General features: G+C 33.5%; 3 protein-coding genes across 3 annotated transcripts; 2 read left to right on the top strand and 1 right to left on the bottom strand.

Moving 5' to 3' along the window:
- Nucleotides 1-863: 863 nt before the first annotated feature.
- Nucleotides 864-2,431, bottom strand: LOC111365517. Its single transcript, XM_022986075.1, has 4 exons — nucleotides 2,004-2,431; nucleotides 1,522-1,632; nucleotides 1,136-1,216; nucleotides 864-1,043 (listed from the first exon to the last, which is right to left on the bottom strand). Exons 1-4 carry the CDS (start codon nucleotides 2,217-2,219, stop codon nucleotides 969-971), a joined length of 483 nt encoding a protein of 160 aa, XP_022841843.1. The 5' UTR covers nucleotides 2,220-2,431; the 3' UTR covers nucleotides 864-968.
- An 8,213-nt stretch (nucleotides 2,432-10,644) lies between these two features.
- On the top strand, nucleotides 10,645-13,146 carry LOC111365509 (beta-D-glucosyl crocetin beta-1,6-glucosyltransferase-like). The gene is made up of 2 exons (XM_022986068.1): nucleotides 10,645-11,764; nucleotides 12,442-13,146. Exons 1-2 carry the CDS (start codon nucleotides 10,884-10,886, stop codon nucleotides 12,923-12,925), a joined length of 1,365 nt encoding a protein of 454 aa, XP_022841836.1. The 5' UTR covers nucleotides 10,645-10,883; the 3' UTR covers nucleotides 12,926-13,146.
- A 5,964-nt stretch (nucleotides 13,147-19,110) lies between these two features.
- Nucleotides 19,111-21,022, top strand: LOC111376043. The gene is made up of 2 exons (XM_022998973.1): nucleotides 19,111-19,607; nucleotides 20,551-21,022. The coding sequence occupies exons 1-2, from the start codon at nucleotides 19,322-19,324 to the stop codon at nucleotides 20,583-20,585; spliced, it is 321 nt and encodes a 106-aa protein (XP_022854741.1). The 5' UTR covers nucleotides 19,111-19,321; the 3' UTR covers nucleotides 20,586-21,022.
- Nucleotides 21,023-26,033: the final 5,011 nt, after the last annotated feature.

The following is a 26,033-nucleotide window of genomic DNA, read 5'->3' as shown; positions in this document are numbered from 1 at the left end:
TTTGGTTCTCCTTTCAATAATTAGATAAAATAATAATTTTCTTTGAATAAATATTTGGTAGTTTTTGATCGTTGCAGAGGAAAAGCTGAGGAAAAGCTGGATCCAATTTACAGTGTGTGATTTCTGGTTTTTGTGGAAACGAAACTTTTCGATTCCATCATGTTAGAAATGCTTCACAGGTAGGAGATGTTTAGTTTCATTGAGCTTCTTATTAATCTGTTTCTGGTTGATTTTAGTCGGGTTTAAATTAAAATCCTGTGTGTCATATCTAACTTCTTCAATTTGTGCATAATGTCAAAATTCTTGAAACCCCCTTCTGTGCTGGTGTCATCTGCCTTTCCTGTGCAACATTGGCTTTACAATTTGCCTTTTTAAACATTTCGTTAAATTTAACATTCTACTTTTTTTGATGATGGTTGAAAAGATCTGTCGGATTGAGAGTGTGTACAAGAGAAAGGGCTCAATAGTTTCTTGATTATTCTGTTTTATGACACTCTGATTATCGCATTCTAATACAATTTTTTAATTTTAATTTTCTAGTTGCGGACATATTGCTTCCATTACCTGTAAGAACGAACTGAAAATACCATGCAATTTTTTTCCCGAAGTTTTTTTATATTCCCTACACGATGCATTTATATGGTCTTCTCTTTCCCCGATCAGCTTTGGAGATAAAGTTTGATTCGAGCCCGTTCATGGATAAATTGTTGCAATTTGCGTGGAAATCTTCAGAGTTCTTGTACTAATAAAAGATGTGTTTTAAGTTTGATACGCTATATCTATATTATGCAGTGTTGTCCATGTCTTGAATGTATAGCACGTAGTACTACGCAAAAAATAAATAGATAAACCAAGACATTAGGGAAAAAATAAAAATAGTGTATTGCATTGATATATGGTAAGATTGCAAGATACAATAAGAATTTACACAAGATTACATTGATAGGAACTCAATAGTTTAATGTATATTAGGTGTTTGGATTTACAATCTTGGCTAGTTCTTCCAGTTTCCTCATTCTGAATTTCTCACTTTCATTCACCAACTGGAAATGACAATAGAAAATTGATTTTATAATTAGAAAAGAGTAGTAAATATATTTAAAAATCTGAATTCAATAAGTGAGGTTAATTTTACCTGCATGAGGGTCGTGGTCAGCTGAGTTTTTTCATTGTTCTTTTCATGGAGAGCTTCCAGGGCTTCTTTATACTCTCTCTCCTGTCAAGACATTCTTGAAATTTTTAAGTGGCATCAATCTTGAAGAAATTTATTTAGACATCTGGTTTGGCTGAAAATCTAAAATTAGATTTTCAGTGGATTTTGATTAAAATTGATAAAGTAAGTGGTTGAAAAGTTGTAATTCAAAATAAGTTCAGAAAAAATGAATTTTAAAAAATTGGGGCCAAGCATATGCTTATTTATATATATCATGGATTAATGCTAATAAAAGTTGTCATTCCTATTGTATTTTATCTCATATTCCCAAATATTAACAAGGAGTTTTGGGAAAAAGAAGTCTTTACTTTCTTTTGGCAGGTCTGTCCAAGTGATTTTAGGTCACGGTTAGCCATGTCTATTCTTTTACGTACACTGGCAACTTCTTTTCTCATGGGATCCGTTAACACTTCCAGTTCCTGCATCATAGAATATTTTACAACACTAGTCGATCTTAAAATAGCAGAAAAATGATGTTATAAACTGGGTTTTTACTGTTGATGAAATCCAACTTGAGAACAAAAATAAGGTTGAGACAACAATCATCGACAAGGTATCACCAAACGAGGTCGAGATGAGTCATTTGCAACTTGTGGTTCTTCAAATCTCCCGTAATTAGGACCTTCGAAGCTTGACTAACAAACGACAAAGTCAATTGTTTTTCTCCCACCGTGTGAATATTGACAATAATGGCGTATTTGACGAAGTTTGCTAATAGTATTAATGAAGAAAAAGTAATCTATTCTATGGTCCATCTCTATTGTATATGGAAATAATTCGTTGGACCTACTTCCCAAATTTGTGCCAAACGCTTGGTTTCTTCTTCAGCGCGAGTGAGTTGAGATTCGACCTTCATTCTCATCTCCATTTTCTTCCTCTCGATCTCTTCTTCTCTTGCTTGAAACGATGCTATAGCCAACTTGGAGACCTCGTCATGATCATCATTAATATTATTGTCATCTGTGGATGATCTCCCGCTGCTTCCAATACTTGCGAGACTCTTCATTAATTAACTTCTTCTTTGATGTTTAAATGGAAATGCTTGATTTCTATCCCATATATACATCTTTTTGCATCTGGTATTTGCTTTTGCTTTAATACTTGCTCTCTCTCTACCCCTTTCTTTCTTTTGAAGCCATAAATTTTGGAAAAAAAGCAACATATACTTGTCGATTCTTAAAATATCTTCCCATTTTTAGTCATAATAAACTTCAGCATATTAACAAAAGTGTATTCTTGATAAACTTAAAAGTCGACTATATGAATACTCTTTTGACACAACACGGGTGTTGAGAGAATTCGAGTAATTCAATTTGGTTCTCTAAGAAAAATCTTATTGCAATCTCATTTTTCATGCTAGGTGAACATTGCAACCAGATTTTAATTGGACATTAAAGAATATAGTGTTATATGCTCAATTTAAATTGAATACTAAGTACGTTAATCCTTGCTTGAAATTTGGGGAAGTTTGTTAACTGGTTACTCACAGAATCACATGTGAGCATATAAAGAGGACTTTGTTCCTTTCCTGAAAAGTCACGCAGGGTGCAAGTAATGCAGGCTGCTTTAGTTTTTATGGTTGTGCAATTAATGCTTGTCGATTTCTATTCATAGGGTTGATTAGGGTTCTAGAACCAATTCTTCTCAAAAAATCTTTAATGCAATAAGAATTTTGCTACTTATATAGAGCGAATCACTATGTACAAGTGTCAGCACTACATTTTTTGGACAGTGCCCAATGACAGTACATCCTGTCAAGTTGTATGTACAATTTTTCTGTAAATACAGCAAAGTTCATGCAATCATGTGAATTATTTTTTATGTGACGAGCAAAAGAGGACTATCGTTCGTCTTTTTTCTTGTCATATAAGCAGTTTGAGATGACGTGACACTTTTTGGTGCAATTCACTAGCCTATTAGACATGCTCTTAAGTATTGACTAATAAACTATTTTCCTATAAATATTTTAATTTCTAAAAATTGTGTTTTGTAAGATAGGTTTTATAATGACATTTAGAAAATTAATTGTAAGATTAACCTTGTATCAGCTCTAAAGGCAACTTAGTAAAAGAGCCAATTGTGTATTTCCTTTATTAGTTGAGAGTAGGTGGTAGCTAGCCAAGTTTTGTTTTGTATTGTATTGATCTCGAGCACGGGATTTTGGAGTTAGCTAAACTTTACATGGTGATATGTGTTTGTAAAGAGCATAATTACTTTGGTATTTGATCAATATTAAACCGTTGGAGTGTTTCCTAAAATTTATTTTCAAAATGGCTTCAAGTAAAATAGATTTTTTAAGTCATCGTTCACAAGAGTGGCAATCCTAAAAAGACATTTATTTTATTTTATTATTATTTTATTTTTTTAGTTATAGGCTAAAATCTTGAATTAAATATAACTAATTAAATGTAACTTTAGGGAAAAACTGATTAATAATTGTATTCAATTGCATACATATTATTATTATCCTGGTAACAAAAAGAAAACTAGCAACAATGACAACAAGAAGAACGATAACTCGAAATCCATAGTTGTAAACAAAGTAGAAATGATCATACAAGTACACCTCTTCGAAAAGAAGACGATCAAATTTGCAAATTGAACAATGAATACTGTAGAAATGTTAGATTATTCGTGTCTAGAAGTTTATTTTTCAGACATAAATTCAGTCAAATAATTTAATGACGCTTAAATATAGAATTTGAAATAAATGATTAGTAACCAGGAAATGAAGTTTTAGCAAATCAAAATCAGGCCTTCTGGTTGCTATATACTAGTTTACGTTTAGTTTTGCTGACACGTTCTTCAAGAAATAAATCTGATGATTTTTCTTGATCATTGAAAAGAAAATCAGATTTTGGTAAATATTTGTTGTTTTTCAGGTTATTTTTTGTGCCATTTTCTTCAAGATATTGATCTGAATTTTCTTCATTTTGAAAAAAACCATCAAATTTTGGCATAAATTTAGTGTTCTTGAGATTACTTTCAGTGCCATAAGCCCGAAATATTTGGTCCTGAATCATCTCTTGAGACAGTCCCCATGCATGGAGTTCTTCCAATTTGTGGTGCATAGCCAGACTGTATTCTCCATTGCAACCTAATTGCAGAATACCATGATGCTATATTTTTTTCTGTAAAATATTTTTTCAATAAAACCACTCTAACTGACATAGTTTTATTAATAAAAAACTTAAAACATAATTACAATGAAAAATAAACACGAGTTAATAACAAAACTAAAACACAACACACAAAAAATAAATATAGTAAGCTTACTCTCGTCTCTAGATATTATATTTTTTAGCAACTAAATGTGGCATATTTAACTAATAATATTTCCAACAATGTTCTTTATTGAATATCATCTTCAAGAATGGAATGGCGGAAGGAGGGGTGTCAATTAGTTCGTCGGCTCAAGCCGCTCGTGACTCGATCTAAAAAAGTTCTAGTTGGCCCGACTCAAGGCCAGGCCGAGCTCCATTTGGAGTGTCAGTCCAACCTCGAGCCAGCCCATGTGGCTTGACAAGTCACACAGGCTGACTCGTGTCACGGGCCATTTTCTACAAGTGACGAGTGACCCTTTTAAAAAATAGAAAAAAATGAAGTTGCAGCAGGCAACTCTACAATTGCTTGCAAAAAGCAGCAACATATTTTATAAAAGAAAAGGTGAGCCTGATCAGCTCGAACCTCATCGAGTCGAGCCTAGAATTTTTGGTAGAGCAAAATCTCGACTTGACTAGAGCCAAAAAAGGCTTGTGCTTTATTGGGTAAAGCTTAAATTTTTTGATTGAGCAAAAGTTCAGCTCGGACAAAAAAAAAGTTCGGACAATTTTTACTCGAGCTGAGCCTGAACTTCAAGTTTCGACTCTATTCGTTGACATCCTTAAGTGGAAGAGCTCGCGATGCTTTATGGGGAGAAAGTTGGTCGTTAAATTACAAGGGTTTGGCTCATCTTGTTAGATTCATTGTTTTGACCGTCTTATATGCGATCGTATTAAAGAAGGTTGCATGTTTCATCTTCGGAATATGGACTCTGCCAATTGCATAGGGCCACATGGGCCTTGTACTAGTACTGTATGACCAGCTTAAGTGGAAATTACACAATAACCTACCTTAAAAATCTTGTATTTTAAAATCAGATGGGTAGTTTAATCTTTCAAAAATCAGAAAATTTTATATTTAAATATTAAATATTATTTATACATATTTCATTTCAAAATCCCAATCCATTTCTCCTCTCTCCTCCTCTCTTCACAGCCTCTCTACTCGATCTCTGGCGCCGCACCATCTTCTCTCTCCGGCAGCTCCGGATCTAGCCAAACGACACCTTGTAGCAGCAGCAGCATCACTGTACATGATCGTTAACGGTGACAATTGCATGCAGAACCACCGGAGTCCATCTCTTTTCACTCAACTTCTCTGTTGGTGTCATCTCCCGGGTGCTATCAACTCTCCGTGACGGTAGTGCGCCTATCACCCACACTACAGCCACGATTTTATGGTGGTGGTAGTGTGGCGGCGACAGTGACACTGAGATTGGGGATTTTTTTGTTGATTTGGTGTGGCGTGGAGATGGAAATGGTGATGGTGATTCTTGGTACAGGCGGTGATCGTGGTACTAATCGTGATGTTGGTGAGAATGTGTTAACCTTTGACGGCGCGGCTCGAGGCTCACAAGTTACACTACTGCACTACCGTGGTCAAGATCTGTTGTGGATTGTGGCCAGAATCTACAGCTCCGCAATCTAGTGGGGTTTTGGGTTTGCTTTTAGTTGATGGATGGGGTAATGGTGGTGGTGGTGGTGGTGGTATTTGGGTGGCGGCAACTTTGTTGGATCCAACATGTCGGAGGTTACGTTGGATATGGTGATGATTGTGGTTTTGTTGGTGGTGGTGGATATTGTGGGTGGTGAGATGGTGGCGATGGTTATGTTTATATGTGGGCGACGACGGGTTTATTGAGGTGGTGGTGGATATGGTACGATTATGTGTTAATTTTAGGTAGTGATATTGCCGTCAGGAGATGGCGGTGGTGGTAGTTATTGCGACTATGGTGGCGGTGGTGCCACTGCAAGTGGCTATGTGGTGGTTACAAGTGTTGTGCGGGTGTTTGTGACCAATTTATTGGTTGAATGTGACCAGTAATTGGTTAATTTGTGACAAATAAATAATATATGACCTAAAAATTGTGTTTGTGATTCATAATTTATTAAGTTGTGATCGAAAAATTAATCGTCACCAATTAATCTAATAATTTACAATGAATAAATGAGTTGTGACCAATAAAAGTTTTGATTCTATGAGCAATGAATAATCTGTGACTTATAAAATTTTTGATTTGTGATCGAAAAACAATATGTGACCTATAAAATTTTTTATTTATGATCGAGAAATAAGTTGTGAACAATAATTTGATAAATTGTGATTAAAAATTAATCCGTAACTAACTAATTTTTTATTTGTGACCGATGAACAAACTGTGACCTACAAAAAATTTTATTCGTGACTGAAAAATAATATGTGACCTATAAAATTTTTTATTTGTGACCGAGAAATAAGTTATGATCAATAATTTGATAAGTTGTGACTAAAAACTAATTCATGACTAATTAATTTTTTATTTGTGACCAATGAACGAACTATGACTTACAAAATTTTTGAATTGTGATAGTAAAATAACTAGTGACATAAAATTTCTAATTTGCAACCAAAAAATAATAAGTGATTAATTAAATTATTAATTTGTGATCAAATTGTATAAATATGTGACCTAAATATATTTAATTAATAAATAAATAAATTAAATAATATATATTCTAATAAAATTTTGATTTTTGAAGTTTGAAATTTATTTTCTTAATTTTGAAATATACCATACTTAATCTTTTACTTATGAATTTTTCCCCCAGCTTTATTCTCCGATTGTAGAACTCTCGATTCTCAATTAGGATGAAATAAATTGATGAATTTTGCTAAGTGTGCATTCTTTGGCGTAAAACTTTGTGTACATTCCATTATATTTCAAAGTATTGAACGGAAAAGTATTGTTTTAAAAAAATTGTCCAATCTTGTATCGTCACGTAGCATGATGTCAAAAATAATTTACGTGTAGCATGGGTGTTAATTGATTGCGCTTCAGTCGACATATTTTAGTGGGACCATGCTTCACCAACACAGAACCCTACCGACCTTTGACAGAACCCCACCAATAGGTGGGGGAGGACCCATTTTTTGATGCAGGACCCACCCTTTTGGTGGGATTCTGTCAGGCGGTCGATCAGACCCCCGTTGGAAAAACATTTTCCTAAATTAGTGACTTTGTAATTGCGATTTTCAATCAGAAAATTCATTATCGTTGATTGAATAATGAATAGTTGTGTAACGTGGCATGTGCAAGGCAACGTGGTAGGCTGCTGCAAAGCCACGCAAGAGTGAAGAGACGACACGTGTTCAAAGAGGAAAAACTGTAGTTTTGTTTCTTCATATTTTAATACATAAACTAATTTTAAAGCTTTGTTTATTTGTCTTTGAGAAGAGTGCCTGCACACGGTTCGAGCACTGGGATTTTACAAATGCAATATTGGAGATTTGGATAACAGCCCCATAAATTTTGTTCAGTTTGATAATTTAAATTAATTATTTAAGAAAAAAAGTTTTTAAATATTGAAAAATGATTTATTAGGTACGTTTGCTTAACAAACTAAGCAAATAGTAATACACTTATTAATTAATTGATGGATGAATTTATATTCATTTTAAGGAATTGTGTTACATTTATCGTAATTTATCTATCTATATTCATAGCACGATGAACATGGAAACATTCACTAAAGGTGATATTGAAAAATGATTTATTAGGTACGTTTGCTTAACAAACTAAGCAAATAGTAATACACTTATTAATTAATTGATGGATGAATTTATATTCATTTTAAGGAATTGTGTTACATTTATCGTAATTTATCTATCTATGTTCATAGCACGATGAACATGGAAACATTCACTAAAGGTGATATTGAAATCTTATTTCCAAAATATATATATATATGTCAAGTAAAAATCTAATTTTAATTCCCTTCTAAACTGGGAAGCTCCAATGAGATTAATTAATTTATGGATTAACTTCACATATACTTTATTTTCATTCAAAAAAATTAAAATATCTCCTTATATGTTTTTTCAAAAATGCCTCTTTTTATTAAAGACAATATTTTCTTTCATGATTTTTTAAAATATATCTCCTTTTCATTTAAATAAATATTTCCAACTTTCATTAAAAAAAAAAAGAACATTTTCATGAAATATGTCTTCGTAAGATAACATCTGTGTTACTGTTTATTTTTAATGTAGTGACGGTACAATATTTTACCTTTTTTTAAAAAAATAAAATAAAATAACACTTAAGAGTTGCATAAAAGTACTTTATGTTAACGCCTTTTCAAAAATTATATCTCAAAAAAATTTCAATAAAATGCTAATATAAATTAATATATTTTAGATAAAGTAATATTTTACCGACTTATTTATTTAAAAGTAAATTGCGTGGGTGACAAAACATGCACCACGTAATCAATTTGTCGAATCTGCTCGATTTTCCAATAGAAAAAGAAAACTTATGACGACCGGTGGAAAGAAGACGCCATCCTGTTCGTTTCGTTAGAGTAAGAAAACGTAGGTTCGGATGACAAATGGTACTTAACCTTTAAACTGTAAACTGATCAAGTTATTTGTTAAAACTATTTGAAACCAGCTGGAGTCTTCTTCTTGCTTCGCACAGGTTCTCCTCTGTTATAAATAGTTAAATAATGCAGTCTCAAGCACTCAGATTCTTACACTCGTATCCAGTTAGAACTCAAGAGAGAAATAAATAATTTGTTTAAACTTTGTGAAACCAGCTGGAGTGTTCTACTCTGCTTCCTGAACTTTGCTATGCAAACAAGGTTGGGAATAGATAGAGTTGTACAAAAAAAAAATTTACGAAATCGTAAATCGAATCGAAATCGTTAATTTGAAACCGTTGGTTCGGACCCACGTGAACCTGCAATTTTTTTCTCTCAAACCAAATCATATCATTTCAAAATATTTGGTTTATGTTTCAATTTTCAAAAACCGCACAAAATCTAACCGAACCGTTTTTTAAATTTTTAATTAAAACATTAATTTTATTAATTTATAAATTTTACAATTTTCACTTTTGAGAAAAAAATATCAATTTAACAATACAAATTACAACCAGCTCATTGAAATAATCATAAAAAGTAAATTAGGTTCATCATTATTGATACATGATTTAAAAAGTTCACAATACATGTTCTTACACGATATGTAAACTAAACTAAAATTATTCCTAAATCATATTAAATGAAAAATCTATATATATTTTTGGCAATCCAAATCATAGCTCAACAAAATTACGGCAGCAAATCATGTCCAAAGTTTCAAAAGTACTAATATAAATTCTCATTTTCCAAACATTTGACGATTGTTTGTCACTACTAAATGAATCGCTTATCGCCTTTTGCTTGTTAGTCTGTTAAATTCTATCTAAATTGTCTCTTTCTTTCTCGATAAGGCTCAGATTTTCATTCAAGCCATTTTTTCATTGTTCTTTTTTTTATTTGTTGTTTTTGAACTTATTATACACTTGTGAGTCGTAATTTGAATAGAAAAATGAATATTTGTGTGTTTAAATGATTAATAAACTTGTTTGTTATTTGAAAAGAAAGAATGATAGAACGTATTGATTGTGTGAAATGATAAAGTTCCCTAACCATTGTTACTACATTCTACGCACTTTTATAAAGTAGTTAGAGAATGAAATTCGTCAATCTCCAATAAGCATAAATTCTATCAATCTTTGTACTTTTAAACGTATCCCGTTTAATTCTTATTTAGCATCTCACTTGTAAGACAAAATGGATTTTAACTAAACTATAATAGAATTCAACTTTACTTTTATCAACAGTTATATGACAATATGAAAGTTAAACAAGAAAATAAAAATAAAAATAAAGAAAAATGTATTTATTCCATTAACATATTTTAGCAACCAAATTTAAAAATAATTTATTCATAGGTTTCATAGTAAATATGAATGTAATTTAACATTTAACAATATTAGTTCTTGTTTAAACTTACATGTTAACTTGTTTTAAATATATTACCATGTAAACTGTGGATTAAATTCGAGCCAAATCGTAAATTATGATTTGGTTTGGTTTGTAAAATAAAATGGTATAATTTGATTTGGTTTGAAAAAATTTCAATTTGTATAAAATGGTTTGAGATAAAATATGGCACAAATCGTCTAAATCGAATCTCATTAACCCCTAAGGAAAAAATATGGTACAAACCGCCTAAAAATAGAGGACACGTGTCATTGATTGACCAATTAAGGGAAGGAAAAAAAAAATGAAAAGATAGCCAGATAGGTGCTGCCCTGCCACCAAACCCTGTTTTTCTCCCTGATTGAGTAGCTTTTAATCCTTCTTCTTGCTTCGCACAGAGTCTCCTGTCTGTTATAACTTATAAATAATAAATTATTTGTTCGAACTTTTTGAAACCAGCCGGAGTCTTCTTCTTGCTTCCCACAGGTTCTCCTGTTTGTTATAAATACTGCACCACTCACATTCTTACACTCGTATCCATTTAGTACTCTCAGAGAGAAATCATGGAAGCCAGAAGAAACACAATTAACGTACTAATGTTGCCATGGCTAGCCCATGGACACATTTCTCCATTTCTAGAATTAGCCAAAAGACTTGTATACAGAAATTTCCATATCCATTTGTGTTCGACTGCTGTAAATCTCACTTCAATCAAGAAAAAAATCCCAGAAAAATTCACTGACTCAATCCAACTCGTTGAGCTAACTCTTCCTTCTTCCCCTGAACTACCTCCACCTTACCATACTACGAATGGCCTACCACCCCACCTCATGACAACCCTCAAAGAAGCCTTTGAGGAATCAAGCCCTAATTTATCTAACATTCTCGATACTGTAAAACCCCAGATCGTTATGTACGACTATAATCAGCCGTGGGTGGCGGAACTGGCTTCTTCCCGTGGAATCTCGGCGGTGCAGTTTCTAACAGTTGGTGCAACAATCGCTTGTTATAATCTTTTCATGGATCAAAAACCAGATGAAGCATTTCCGTTTCCAGAGATTTATCTAAGGCAGTTCGAGAGAATTAAGATTCAAGAATTATGCGAGTCACAAGTGGGCAATGTTAAAGAGAGTGATCGGGCTTTCGCTGCTCTGACAAAATCAAAGAAAATCGTTCTTATCAAAACTTCTCGAGAGATCGAGGGAAAATATATAGATTTTATGTCAATTTTATGTAACAAAAAGATTGTCCCTGTAGGCACACTTGTTCAAGATCCTGTGATTGAAGACGAAAATAAGGAGATAATGGAATGGCTTGACAAGAAGGAGAAGAATTCAGTTGTCTTTGTTTCGTTTGGCAGTGAATATTTTCTGTCCAAGGAAGAGAGACTTGAAGTCGCAAAGGCACTTGAGCTTAGCCAGGTTAACTTCGTGTGGGTTATCAGGTACGTAAAACCTTCTAAAAGTTGCAAAATACTTTTCGTCAAACCTACTCTAAATGGAAAATTTGCAACTGTAGTCCTTGAACTTACTACCCGACAGCATGTTGATCTTCAAACTTCTATTATAGTTGCAAGGTTGAGACGAAAATTATAAGAATAATGCTGTGGGTATCGGACGGGTTTCCTCCGGAACATACAACGAGAGGGCGAGGATGGGGGGTTAAATTTTTTATGAGGTGGCCCACCTGTTGTGTGTGAGGGGCTCCGTGAAATTTCTCCTGGACATAAATCACAGTGTAAACCTCGTATCAGATACCTGTTTATAGTCAATACCAAAACTTTAATATGGTTTGATATGCAAGGATCACGTCACAATTTAACAAAGACGTGAATGATTTATGCTACTGAAATTGATCGTGCAGTTATTTTATATTACTAACTTGCTCATTTGAAGACTTAGGTATCGACGTGTTAATAAGGCAATAAGTTAGGGACAAATGGTGTAATTTTCTTATTGAAACGATACATGTATGGCAAATAAATTATGGTCGCGCGTAAAATAAATTTACAATTTTTACAAAAGAATAGTGACAAAGTATAAACTCTGAATTTCTGTTTATTTTTACGATTTATTGAATCTTGCTAATGAAAATAATATAAGGTTTATTACTTCGATGTAGGTTTCCTCTGATGGAAAATATAAAGATCGAAGAGGCACTGCCACAAGGATTTCTTGAAAAGGTAGGAGATCGAGGTCTCGTCGTGGAAGGTTGGGCGCCACAAGCCAAAATTTTAGGCCACCCGAGCATTGGTGGCTTCGTCAGTCACTGCGGATGGAGTTCTACACTGGAAAGCATGAAATTTGGTGTCCCAATAATCGCCATGCCTATGCAAATTGACCAACCATTTAATGCAAGAGTTGTGGAAGCCATTGGAGTAGGAGTGGAAGCTTTTAGGGATGAGAATGGGAAACTTCAAGATGAAGAGATTGCAAAAGCGATAAGGAAAATTATTTTGGATAAAAGTAGAGAGGAAATAAGAAAGAGATCAAAACGAGTGAGTGAAGACTTGGATAGGAGAGGAGAGGAAGAGATTAATGGAGTGGTGGAAGAGCTTGTGGCACTTTGTGTGGAGAAAATTGGTCAGTTCGATATGATCAAGTAGATTCTAGTCCTTTTTATTCGATATACTGTAAGGACTAGCCTATGGTTTTTACTGGAATACTTGTGATCCGTTTTTATGTAGAAATTTTGAGAATTGTGATGTGTGAGAGTGGCGGTGGGGCCTATATTTGGTGTAGGTGAGATTTTTCATTAGAAAATTCACCATTGTTCTTTTTATTTTTTCAAGTTTACAAAATTTAAGATTTTATCATTGTAACATTATTGGTTGTTACTCTTTTTGGGTTTCATTCTCTTTTACTAAAAGTCATTTTTGAATGTCAAAAATCATTTTTAACTTCACATTTTATACAAGGGTAATTAGTACAAAACATCCCTACCTTTCGATGTTTTTGTGGAAAACGTCCCTACCTTTCATTTTTTGACGGATTATACCCTTACTTTTACCTTTTTTTTGCGCAAAACGTCCTTCTGTCAACTCTCCGTTAAAATGCTCCGTTAAATCAAAAAGGTAATTAGCACAAAAGGTCCATACCTTTCAAAGTTATTGTGCAAAACGTCCCTACCTTTTATTTTTTAGCATAATTAGCAGAAAAGGTCCCTACCTTTCAATATTATTGTGCAAAACGTCCCTCCCTTTCATTTTTAACATTTTTACCGCTACATTTCACCTTTCATTGCGCAAAAGGTCATTTTCATCCATTTTTTCAATAAAATGACGATTTTACCCTCCTATTGAAATAAAACAAAAAGAAAAGAAAAAAATAATTAATTAATTGCAATCATAGTTCTAAATCTTTCAAAACATTACAGATAAATCCTAAATTCTCCACTACCGCCACTTTCACAACCCCACCAAGCCACCACCTATAGATCCATATAGCACCACTTTTCGACCACAACACCTATCGAACTCCACCACCACCAGTGTCGCCTCACTCTCCCCAATATCCTCCTCCATAGTATTGGTCACCAATCTGTCCGAAACAACTACATTTACGGTGGTGGAGTCCGGTGGGCATGGTGGTCCAAAGGTGGTATTATGTGGATTTATAGTTGGCAGCTTGATAGGTTGTGAAAATGGTGGTGGTTGAGAATTTATGATTTATCTGTAATGTTTTGAAAGATTTAGAACTATGATTGCAATTAATTAATTATTTTTTTCTTTTCTTTTTGTTTTATTTCAATAGGAGGGTAAAATCGTCATTTTATTGAAAAAAATGGATGAAAATGACCTTTTGCGCAATGAAAGGTGAAATGTAGGGGTAAAAATGCTAAAAATGAAAGGTATGGACGTTTTGCACAATAATATTGAAAGGTAGGGACCTTTTCTGCTAATTATGCTAAAAATAAAAGGTAGGGACGTTTTGCACAATAACTTTGAAAGATAGGGACCTTTTGTGCTAATTACCTTTTTGATTTAACGGAGCATTTTAACGGAGAGTTGACAGAAGGATGTTTTTCGCAAAAAAAGGTAAAGGTAAGGGTGTAATCCGTCAAAAAATGAAAGGTATGGACGTTTTCCACAAAAACATCGAAAAATAGGGATATTTTGTGCTAATTACCCTTTTATACAATGCACAAGTATTTCTGACTTTTTTCACAGCTTATTTAAAAAATTAAAATTTTAGCAAAAATTAATACAATACAAATAGCGATTATATTGTATAGCATTTCCATTGCATTCCATTGACTGCTATTTATATGATTTTAAAATATAATTTTTATATTGATGACTAATTTAAAAATAGGCAGCTCTAAAATCGATCTCTTATTATTTTTGTATATCAATATTTTTGCCCATTAGTAAAAATACAAAATAGCATGTAAGAAAAATAAAATTTAGCATTTGTTTAATGGGGATTAGAACCAGATTTTTGATAAATTTTAATAAATATTAATGAATCATGTAGTTAAAAAGTTGTGATATCGTGAAATGTGTTTCAAATTAATTTTTAACTTTGATTTAAATTAAAATCAAGATTTTAATTCGTATCAGATACGGGTATAATATTCTAAAAACAAAAATAGTATAACAAAGTATCAAGATCATATCAACTGGACATAGGTTTTGTATATGTATATATAATCTTATCTATTTTACTTTGGGACAATCTTTTAAGTAATTCACGATTGCATTATCAAGATCATATCAACTTGACATAGGTTTTATCAACTTGTATTAGAATTTTTATTTATTTATTATTATTATTATTTAATCTTGTCTATTTTACTTTGGGACAAATTTTAAGTAATTCACAATTGCATTATGTTGTAATCCATGAGGTAAATATTTTGAATATCTTTCTATTGCTTTCTCTTACATTGGCCATTCTATAGAAAAAGGAAAATGATGTTTGTACAACACACATACAGTCCTCTCACAAACGTGGGGGGTCCGCAGTTATTTTAATCGTGGGGTCCCTATATGTAAGAGGAATGTCAGCCAGGCTGTCAAATATATTGTACCTGTAGCACGGTCATACAAAAATGTGTACAGAAAAAAATCAAGTCAATAGATCAACAAAAAGTCAATTTCACGAATAATGAGTTAAGCTTTTCGTAAGGGCGAAACCAGAAAATAATATTAGGATGAGCTAAAATTTAAATTTTTTTAAATGTACTCGCACCACAAGAAGCTAAACTCATGACATTCACGACAAAGAGTTACAACGCTTAATGAAATAAAAGAAGTCTAGATCTCACATTCTAAGATGTCCTACTAGATCTTTTTATTTTGTCTTACCAAATAGAAAATCAAAGCTCGCCGTAAAAAAATAAACTGATTGAATCGTGATCGAAATAAGTGAAGAATACATATCCACCATTGAGAAATTAAGAAATTATTTAATGAATATTGTTCTAAATAACTTTAACGATCGATCTCTTCAAACAATTGAAAGCTTTGACCTAAATACGCAATCAATAATACATCCGTATATGTTATTATCTCAAAAATACTATTTTGGTGTGAACAAAATCTTCCATTTAATTTCATTTCACAGTGGATGAGAAATCACATCCAAAGTGAGAAAAATCAACTAAAAGGGTCCAAAGAAATTAATTTAATTCATGTCCATGTGCTCGGTTCAAGAATATACTGATATATAAATTAATATATAAATATTCTATTTCTAACAAAATATTATTTTTACTGACAAAATCAAATTTAGAGCAAATTATTTATTTTGATCATAATATCTATTTCATGATCAAAATAAGTAATTTCTCTTCTAATTATGAATAAGTAACATATGAAAACATATGTAGAAATAAAAAAATTAATTACTTTTAGACTTAGAAAAACATGTAGCCCCTGTTAGATGGGGATTAAAATTAAAATTTTAATAAATTTTGATGAAAGTTGATTAAAAATGTAGTTAAAAAGTTGTCAGATCCATAAAATATAAGGTTAAAATTAATCATTGACCTTCACTTAAAGTAAAATCAAATTTTAAGACTACCAACAAGGGAGTAGTGTCACTAATTATTAAAATAATCAATTTTTAGATTTGATCACTACAAATTATCTATTATAAAATTTACTTTAATTATTTTAAGTAAATTTAGTCAAACACGCATTAAATAAAATGCCTAATTTAAAAATAAAATGATGTAAAAAATAGTGTTTAATAATTGTAAAGTTGAACTTGAGTTAGAATTCAAATTAGAGCTAGGTTAACACAAATATTTGGATCAAAATTACAAAAATTATTCTTAATTTTCCATATGGGGTGGGGGTAGGTCTAAAATAAATAACTTACTTCAGAAATAAGATAAATTTATGGAATCAATTATTATTTTTGAATTAAATTTTCCAAAGATCAAGGCTTTTTTCGAAAAAGCCACTTTATTTGGGACCTTCCAGCCCTGGCTTTTTACGACATCAATTATCATATTTACATTAATTTGACTTTAACTAATTTATGATAAGGCGTGATTAGTGGGGAAGGTACATGGACCAAAGAAAGAAAAGTGAAGCTATTCATCTCAAGTGAAGTTGAGCCTCGATCTAGGTTATAATATTTTATTGATTCAATTAAATGAATCATGTTACTTTACATTTAAATAAATCAAGAGTTTAATTCGTACCAAATATGATTTTGAATTTTATAGGTTCAATTACTTTAAGAGCAATATTATGTAGCTTCATTGGAATTTGTAACATCAATCTAATTACACATTTCATTTAGTCTATAATAGCGTCATCTAGATTGAGGTTGCAATTTCAATGTGACTAAATAGCATTACTCATCATTTAAAGCCATATAATTGCTATCTAGACTGGGGTTCAAATTGGGTGAGAATAAATAGCATTATTCGTAAAAGAATAAAGGAAAAATTGTAAGATGTTATCTGTCCTAATGGACGATTTAAATAGTATGGTCATCGCTAATCTCATAAGTAACTTTAATAAGTGAGGCCCGCCACTCAATCTTACTTGCTAAGTTAATTTAATTAAAGGGATCACATTCAAGTCAATATTCCATGAAAAATTCCTCGTTTACAGAGGTCTGGTTCAAATAGCTCACAAACGCGTGGACTCCACCTGAATAAAAAATTGTCAAAAATTAACCACCCACCCGCCACTCAATCTTACTTGCTAAGTTAGTTTAATTAAAGGGAAACATGTCACATTCAAGTCAATATTCCATGAAAAATTCCTCGTGTACAGAGGTCTGGTTCAGATAGCTCACAAACGCGTGGACTCCACCTAAATAAAAAATTGTCAAAAATTAACCACCCACCCCCATGTGAGGTGTTGATAGGGGTTCACACCTGTACACCAAGCCACTGATTTTGGGTTTTGGTCGAACAATCTAAGTTCTTCGGCCGATTATCAATCACATAAGAGGAAAAAAATTAATAATATAAAAAAGATGTGTAGAGGCTAAAGCCCTATTTGGTTTTGTTGAAAAATAAATTCTAAGTTGTGTAGTTGACAAGTCGATAAATGTTATAAATATCATGTAATGTATAATTAAAATTAATTGTTAACTTTAATTTACATTTTGATCAACTATTTTAGCTAAACCAAATAGGAACTAAGTGTATTTTTATCGTATAGGCTATAATGTGAGTATTTCATAACAAAGAGAAATGAAGCAATTCGAGCTTCTGTATCAAAGTCATTACATCAACATATTGTCCACTTTGAGAGATTTGTCCATCTCATCCCTTACAAATTTCTATCGTGTCCTCCAAGATTTAAACTCAAAACATATGTTCTGTAAAAGATTTTAGTTGAATCCTGATAAGATAGAAGTCACAAGTTCAAATTCCGAAGGATGTAGTAGATATTAACTAGATATGATATAATGGTTTGTGAGAACCTTTGCCCATTTTATCCATAACCGATTTTTGTGATGTCATGTGAGATTCAATTGCAAAATATTTGCCTTATGAAAGACTTAAAGTTAAATCTTAACACCAATTGAAATTGCCGTAAACCATGGGTTGTTTATTTAATTTAATTTTTTATTCTTTGTAATTATTCTCTCGATTGTTGAGATATAATAGTTTAATCTTCAATATTAACAATGGCAATCAAGATTCCCGCTATACTACTTAATTGCATTAGAATTGAAATAATATATTTCGATTTCTTTATCGATTCAAAATTATTTTGTTTGTCCCAGTTCATAATTATTAATGTCGAAACTGTAATCGGTTCAAAATGGAAGCGACCCCAATTCCTATAACACGATTCAAAAATGGATTTTTCATTGTTTATGTACCATAAAAGTACAACATCATAATGTCATAACATCGACCATTGCTTATTTTAGGAAATTACTTTTGGACACTTTTAGAGATATTTATATTTTTGCATTTTTCTACTCTTTTAAAAAATAATAATAAAAGAAAAGAAAAATTGCAGCAGAAGTCTCAAATCTTTGAAACACTAGCAGATTTTTTTCAAACATTTGATTTGTTGTAGCCGTCACCTCTAATATTTTCAAACGTTGCATGTGAGACCCTTTTGAACGATTTTCATTCAAAATTCTGTCAGTTGACCAAAAAAATTATTTTAACCACATTTTAATAATTTTTAGAGGAGTAAAATGGTAACTCGCATTAAAATCAAAAATCAAAAAATAAAAGTGGTCTTCTTCTTTCCCAACCCACCTACCCCTACTCCCACCCTCACCCTCAACTCAAACCAAAAATCCACCGGACCACCGTCACCTCCACCTCCACCTCCACCTCCACATCCACATCCACATCCACAACCACCTACTACCGCCCAGCGTAGTCAAACAAAATAAATACTATAATTAAACTCATGTTCAGTAACAATCCTGTGGCCCAGAACCATGAAGCCAATTTTTAAAGACTAGAACAGATCATGTTCAATTAAAAACGTCAGTTGTTTCAACTCTTTCCTAATAGCTTTTGACTTCATTAGTCTTCTTTTTCCTTCAATTCACTGATACCAATGGCGATAGCCGCTGCCATAATGCTGTTATTCACAATCGTTTACCGACGCTGCCTTTCCTGTTCTTCTTTCAGTTCCTTCCGATCCTCTTCTTCGCTTTTCCTTCAGTCAGACACTCACCAACCGCTTCCAATTTTCACTGTTCAAAAACCTAATTCTCGCATTTTTGCTTCAATGAGCATCGAGGCTCCTAATAAGTTTTCTCCCGATTCATTTCTAGATTGTAGAGAAAGTGGTATTCTTCACTTTGTCAAGTATCATGGACTCGGAAATGATTTTCATATTGGTAAGTTTTGCATATCCTGTATATTTGTGTGTATATTTATTTACATTTATCTTCGTTTACTTGTATGTATAAATTTTGTTCGACTATATATGGGAAACTCCGATTACTTGACAATATGGGATTTTGGTGCAGTCTGCGTTGGGGTGGTTTTGTGTGGTGTGGGGTAGGAAATGTTTCGGGTGTGGGTGGATGAGGGTTGGTGGGTTGGGGAAGAAGAAGAACACTTTTATTTTTTGATTTTCGACTTTAATACAAAGTTACCATTTTGCCTCTCTGAAAATTGTTAAGATATGGTCAAAATAATTTTTTTGGTCAATTGACATAATTTTGGATGAAAATCGTTCAAAATGGCCTCACATGCAACGTCTCGAAAGGTTAGGGGTGATGGCTGCAACAAATCAAAGGTTTGGAGAAAGTCTGTTAGTGTTTCAAAGGTTTGGAACTTCTACTGCAATTTCCCTAAAATAAAAAATTGAACATATGTTAGTTTGTATTAGCTTATGGTCAAAATGGAAGAAGTTTTTCCATGATGAAAAAACATTATTTTTGTTGATTATATTGTAACATGCATTTGGATTATTAAAAGTAATGTAAATAAGGTTATAAGTTGAAGTTTCATCTTCCCAATCATTTAAATTAGGGAAAATTGCAGTCGAGATACCAAACCTTTCGTTTATTAGCAGACTTTGCCCAAACCTTTAGTTTATGCCACCGGAGATACCAAACCTTTAAAAAATGTGTGGGGCCAGTCCAAAATGACGGTTTCCGTCTGTTTGACCGCCAAAACCGTCAGTTAACCCCTTTAATGATATTTTCAAGAATTTTCCTCAAATAAGTGAAAGGCAACATGGGCATTACACACATTTCCCTCCTATTATATACTTCACTGTTTATTTCCCTCCATTTCTTTATCACTATATATTACCTACCTTCTCTCTCACAGGTAGTCAAAAAAATCAGCACGCACATGGAGGGTAATGTATGCAGATGTGGTTGCCCAGTGCAGATGAAGATCTTGTGGACGAACTTAAACCCAGGAAGAAGATTTCTCACTTGTCCTCGAAGTCAAGATGTGGGTGGATGCACCTTCTTTATGTGATGTGACCCTCCGATGTGTGAGAGATCGAAGGAACTGATTCCTGGTCTATTATGAGCTAGGAGGGAAATGGAAGCTGAAATCGACACCCTTCAAGCAACAAGACCAAATGTGTGGAAGATCTGGCTCTTCGGCTTTGTGTGTGGAGTGTTTGCAAAAATGGGCTTGTTCCTAGGTATGTAGGGTCAGATTGTAGGATTTTAGTTTTTTGTTCCAGAAATTTGAGTTTAGGGTTTCGAAATGAAGCCATGTGCTAGATGTTGTGAAATGCATATGTAAAAAGGAAAAATTGTATTGTACCTTTTGACTTGAAATTTAACGATCTTTTCCTGGCCTCTATGTAAAATGTGAAATTAAAAGAGCAGATTACACTTCAAACTTATCTGAAGAATGTGTAGCATAGGTACTAAACCTTATAACGATTCTCAAAATCAGTACCAAATATTTTCGAATGGTTTCAGACATAGTACCAAACATTTAAAAACATTGCAGTAAAGGTATCAAACGTTTGATAATACTTTCAGAGGAAGTATAAAACATTCTCATATATTTTCTAATCACCTGTACATAAGATCTTACAAATACAATTTCAGAAACCAACGACAAACAGCAGAAACATAATGCAACATATTCGACATCAACATTACAAAAATATATTTCCAGTTTAGTTTACAAAAAACCACAGCATTTTCCCAAAAAAGTAACTGTACTGTTCAGTTTACAAAAAACCACAGCATTTTTCCAAAAAGGTAACTATACAAGAGAAACCACATGATGTTCAAGATTGCGATCCTCTATTGTTGGAATTCTTTGTCTGTGACTTGGAGGTTTGTGTTGAATGTGCTTTTCTCTTCCCCTCCGCTGATCTAGTATGTATATCTTCTTGTGTGGTTGGTTGAGACCGTTGCTGTGAACTATCTTCACCAGGCAGTGCCTCCTTACAGCTTCTTTTCTTATGTTCAGGCCCTCCACAGCGTTTACACGTCATCTTCATGCCAGTCCTTCCCATCTTAACGCCTGCAGGTGGCTCTAACTGTGACCTTTTCCTCATTTTTTTGGGTCTGCCAGCCTGTTTTCTCTTCTAAGGTTGATTGAGAGGATGCTTTTCCAATTCTGGCAATAGTTCAGGCCCTGACATCGGGTGGATCATTGGGGAGTAACATTTGAGGTATGTCTCCTTTCTATACCATGGGTCGATGTACTCATATATGCCAATATCCCTTGAAAGTATGCCTGATATTGCATGGGGACATGATATTCCAGTGAGCTACCATTTTTTGCAAGCACATGCATGTTCTGTCAAGTTAACGCTCCATCTCAAACCGTCTCTGCTACTTATCTCAAATTTATGGTTGCCTGCATAGTCTGCCTTCAAGTACCTTGCCTCATACTTAACCTTCTCAATGATTTTCACAATTCTTGGCCCGAATGCATGATCCCACCTCTGTGCCGCTTCCCTTTTTTGCATTCATCCTTATCATTTGCTGATGCCGAATTTTCTCTAGCATGGAGATGATGGGCCTGTCTCTGGCAACAACAATGGAAGAATTGAATGCCTCACACAAATTATTAAGAAGAATATCACATCTCGAATGCTTTTCAAAATGGGATATGGTCCATTGGGAAGGAGGTTTTTCAAGGAACCAGTTGTAAGCCTCTTCACTTATGTCTTTTAACTCATTCATTGCACTCTTCCACTCTGGCACTGTTGTTGCCCTTGCTGCAGTCCAAAATAGGTTCTTAAGTGCCAGACCTTTGTGTGCCAAGGTAAAATTGCTATAAAGATGTCTAGCACAACACCTATGCTCCGCTCCTTCACAGTATTGACTTATGGAATCCACCAAACCCTTTTGTTTATCGAAAATGAATTTCCAAGCTCGAGGGTTGTGCATCCCTATGTCATGAACCAAAAATTCTATGAACCATTGCCAGTTTGTTTTGTTCTTTGCATCCACAATTGCAGGGGCGGAGCCCCATTAGATCCAGTGCGGGCATCTCCACTAGGCCCAATTTTTTTTTTTTTTTGAAAGCCTAGTTAACAACCCAGATGGAAGCCCAAGTAACCACAGCACATAACCCATTTACGTTTACCGACCCAGTCACCCAGACCCATCATTCAATTAACCCGTTTGAAATCAAAATCAAGCCAAACCCTTAATCGCTCTTCTCTCGACAGACTCGACTCTCGCTTGCTTCTCTCGGACTTGAAGCTCCGCCCATCTTCGCCCCTGCACCGGTGGCCGGCATCTCCTAGATTAGGGGCTTTAATCTCCTTCCCTTAGTTCCCTATAAGTGTATCAATTGAACTACCCTTTAGATTAGGTCGAAACTGAAGTGCATCTCCTAGATTAGGCCGCAACTGAACTGCCGTCTGCTAGTGCCATCGCTTCCCGCCAGGTGCCACCACACGGTCCACACCAGCTGCCGCCTCTAAAGAAGGTAATTAATTTAGATTTTCTTCCAAATTCCAACTGAACTGCCGTCTGTCGGTGCAAGATTACGAGATACAAAGATTGATTTTAATTTATGACTGTTGCTGCCTAATTTTCATTTTATCGATTTTGCCTACTGTTGGGAACTTGGGATTGGGGAAATAATTTTGCAGCTTGTCTAATTAATATCTTGTTTTCTTTCCTTGCTGCAGCCTGCAGATGTATCTTCTATTTGTTGAAGATTCTCATTCAGTCATTTTCACTCTGTCACATCAGGAAAACTTGGTATGTGAATTTATATTGTGAAATTGGATTGATAGTGTGAAATTGTGAATTGTGAAATAGTATAAATTGCATTGTGAATTTGTGATTTGGAAGGTGAATTGATATTGTGAAATTGTGAATTGTGAATTAGATTGTGAAATAGTATAAATTGCATTGTGAATTTGCGATTTGGAAGGTGAATTGATATTGTGAAATTGGATTGATAACGTGAAATTGTTAATTGGATTGTGAAATGTGAATTACACTTGCGAATTGAAATTGTGAAATTGTGAAATTGTGAATTTATGATCCTTTTGTTATTATGAATTATTCTCACTCACTTCAAGTAATAATTGGATATCAAATGTTTAAATCCAGATATCAAATGAATAGATACTTTCAACGAAAAAGGAACATAGATAGTGTTGACGAGGGGGTATCGAATAATGTGGATGTTGATGAGGGGGTATCGAATAATATGGAGTTTGATGTCACGAAACTTCCAACTGATGCTGGTCTAAGGATACCCATTTTGCATTACAATGCTAACATCCGAGATGAAGTTCGAAGAGCATATATGTTAAATGGTCCTTGTCAGCCCCAAGATCATGACTTTCCAAAACGACAATTTAGAGTAACAATTAGATAATTCAATCCTTCGTGGTTTAAAGAGTTCGGTAGTTGGTTGGAGTACAGTGTAGAGAAGGATGCTGTTTATTGTTTGTATTGTTATCTTTTCAGAACAAGTTCTGAAAAGCAAGGTGGAGGTGAGTCTTTTGTTGGCGAAGGTTTTACATATTGGAAAGATAAAAAAAGGCTTCATACTCATGTTGGACTTCATGATAGTGCATGTTCACAAAATTATTTTCTTTTGACTTAAAACTACCGCAAGTGTACGATTCGCTAACAAGTAATAAAGTGGATTAAATAAGTCCGAATATTATCCCACAGAGATTGATTTGTTCAAATTTTACCTACCGTAGCCTTAACCGAAACTAAATTACCAAAGTGAATGTAGACCTAATTGAATCTCAATCATGCAATTTTTTTATGATTAAATTGAAATTAATATGCAAAACAATAATTTAAAACTCTAGAATGAAATCTAAAAGTTGAGAACGCAGGTTGTTATAATTATTAGGAATGAAATACACTAGGATCACGAATTCCTATGCAATTATCACTTTAAACCCTAGTTTCACAATATGACAACACATTTCAATTTTGACGAATTAATGTTCCTAAGTCTATCAAATACTCTCTCTCGAGATGTATCAAACCTATTTCTACATACCATCAGTCTATATTTCTAGGACAGGAGCATATGTAAAAATGCATGCGGTTTTATGAACATTTAAAGATTCTCGTAGGGCATAGCGGTATATTTCTATCCACTATCAGACCCTACGATGATTTATGTTATGTCAAATCTATTTCAATTCTCTCGAATGCAAGAATAAATCACTTAAATTCACACAATTACGAGCCCTTAATTGCGGAAACATTAATTGCATATAAATCATTCAAAATAATAAAAATTGTGTCTTCACATCAAATTGCAAAACGAGAATATTAAAATTCAAATCACATGGTTTATCGATCTCCTAGCATAATAAAAATCTAGCCTAGCATGATTAAAATAACAAAAGACATCATATTTTGAATAAAAGATATCACCGGGTTACGAAATGTTGAATAAATCTTGAAGTTCTTCATGCCAATCTTTGTTCTTGCGCTCAAATCCTCTCCAAGAAGTGTTTTTCAGCCTCCAATTACGTTCTGGACGTCTCCGGAATGTTTTTGATATTTATATCCCGTGAAAAATTAGGTTACCAAAGGTGTTTCAATCGTATAAGGAAAGAAAAAAATCGCGTCGGAAACGTACCATGCGACCGCATGGGTATTCTCTAATTCTAATTGAATTCCCTGCATCATTTCGTGTGGCCGCACGACATTTCTACCATGCTACCGCATGGTAGAATTAAACTTTCATTTCCTGCAAATTGGTCTTTTTACTTGAATCTTCCACTTCTTTGCATCTTTTCTTCATTCTTCACATTCCATCATCCCAAAATGTCATCAATTTGTATTTGGCAAACTCAATTTCTTGATTTGTTCATTGGGTTAACTTTTGGATAATTGCACCTTGGTCCTTGAACTTTCACTTTGTGTCATTTTAGTCCTTTTTCGCGTCTTTTCTCATGTGTTTCACCATGTTCATCGGTGTCACCTACAATTCCCAAATGTAATGAAATTAAGTCACAATTCAATCATTTTATTTGTAATTAAGTTATGTTTGTGATCTAAATAAGTGTGCAAAAACATACTTATCAAACCCCCAAAACTTGAACTATTGTTTGTCCTCAAACAAGATAGTCACTAAATTCTGAATAAATATGGCTTAATACCCTGCTACGGCCAGGATTGGACTCAGTGTTTGATTTGATGAAGATATATCAGTGCAGAAATGACATCAACTTTCGCCTGTTAAATGCGTACTTGACGTGTGTGTGTGTGAGTTCATGTCAACATATTAGGTTCATGATGGATTTGAGTTCCGACCTCGAGTGGTCAATTCTATCCTTACTCGCTCGAGAGATACACAACCCCCTAAACTTATGTTTTTTTCACTCA

Source organism: Olea europaea, chromosome 2 (genome assembly GCF_002742605.1).
Source record: "Olea europaea var. sylvestris chromosome 2, O_europaea_v1, whole genome shotgun sequence".
Taxonomy (NCBI): Eukaryota; Viridiplantae; Streptophyta; class Magnoliopsida; order Lamiales; family Oleaceae; genus Olea; species Olea europaea.
This window is presented reverse-complemented; position numbering and strand designations above follow the sequence as displayed.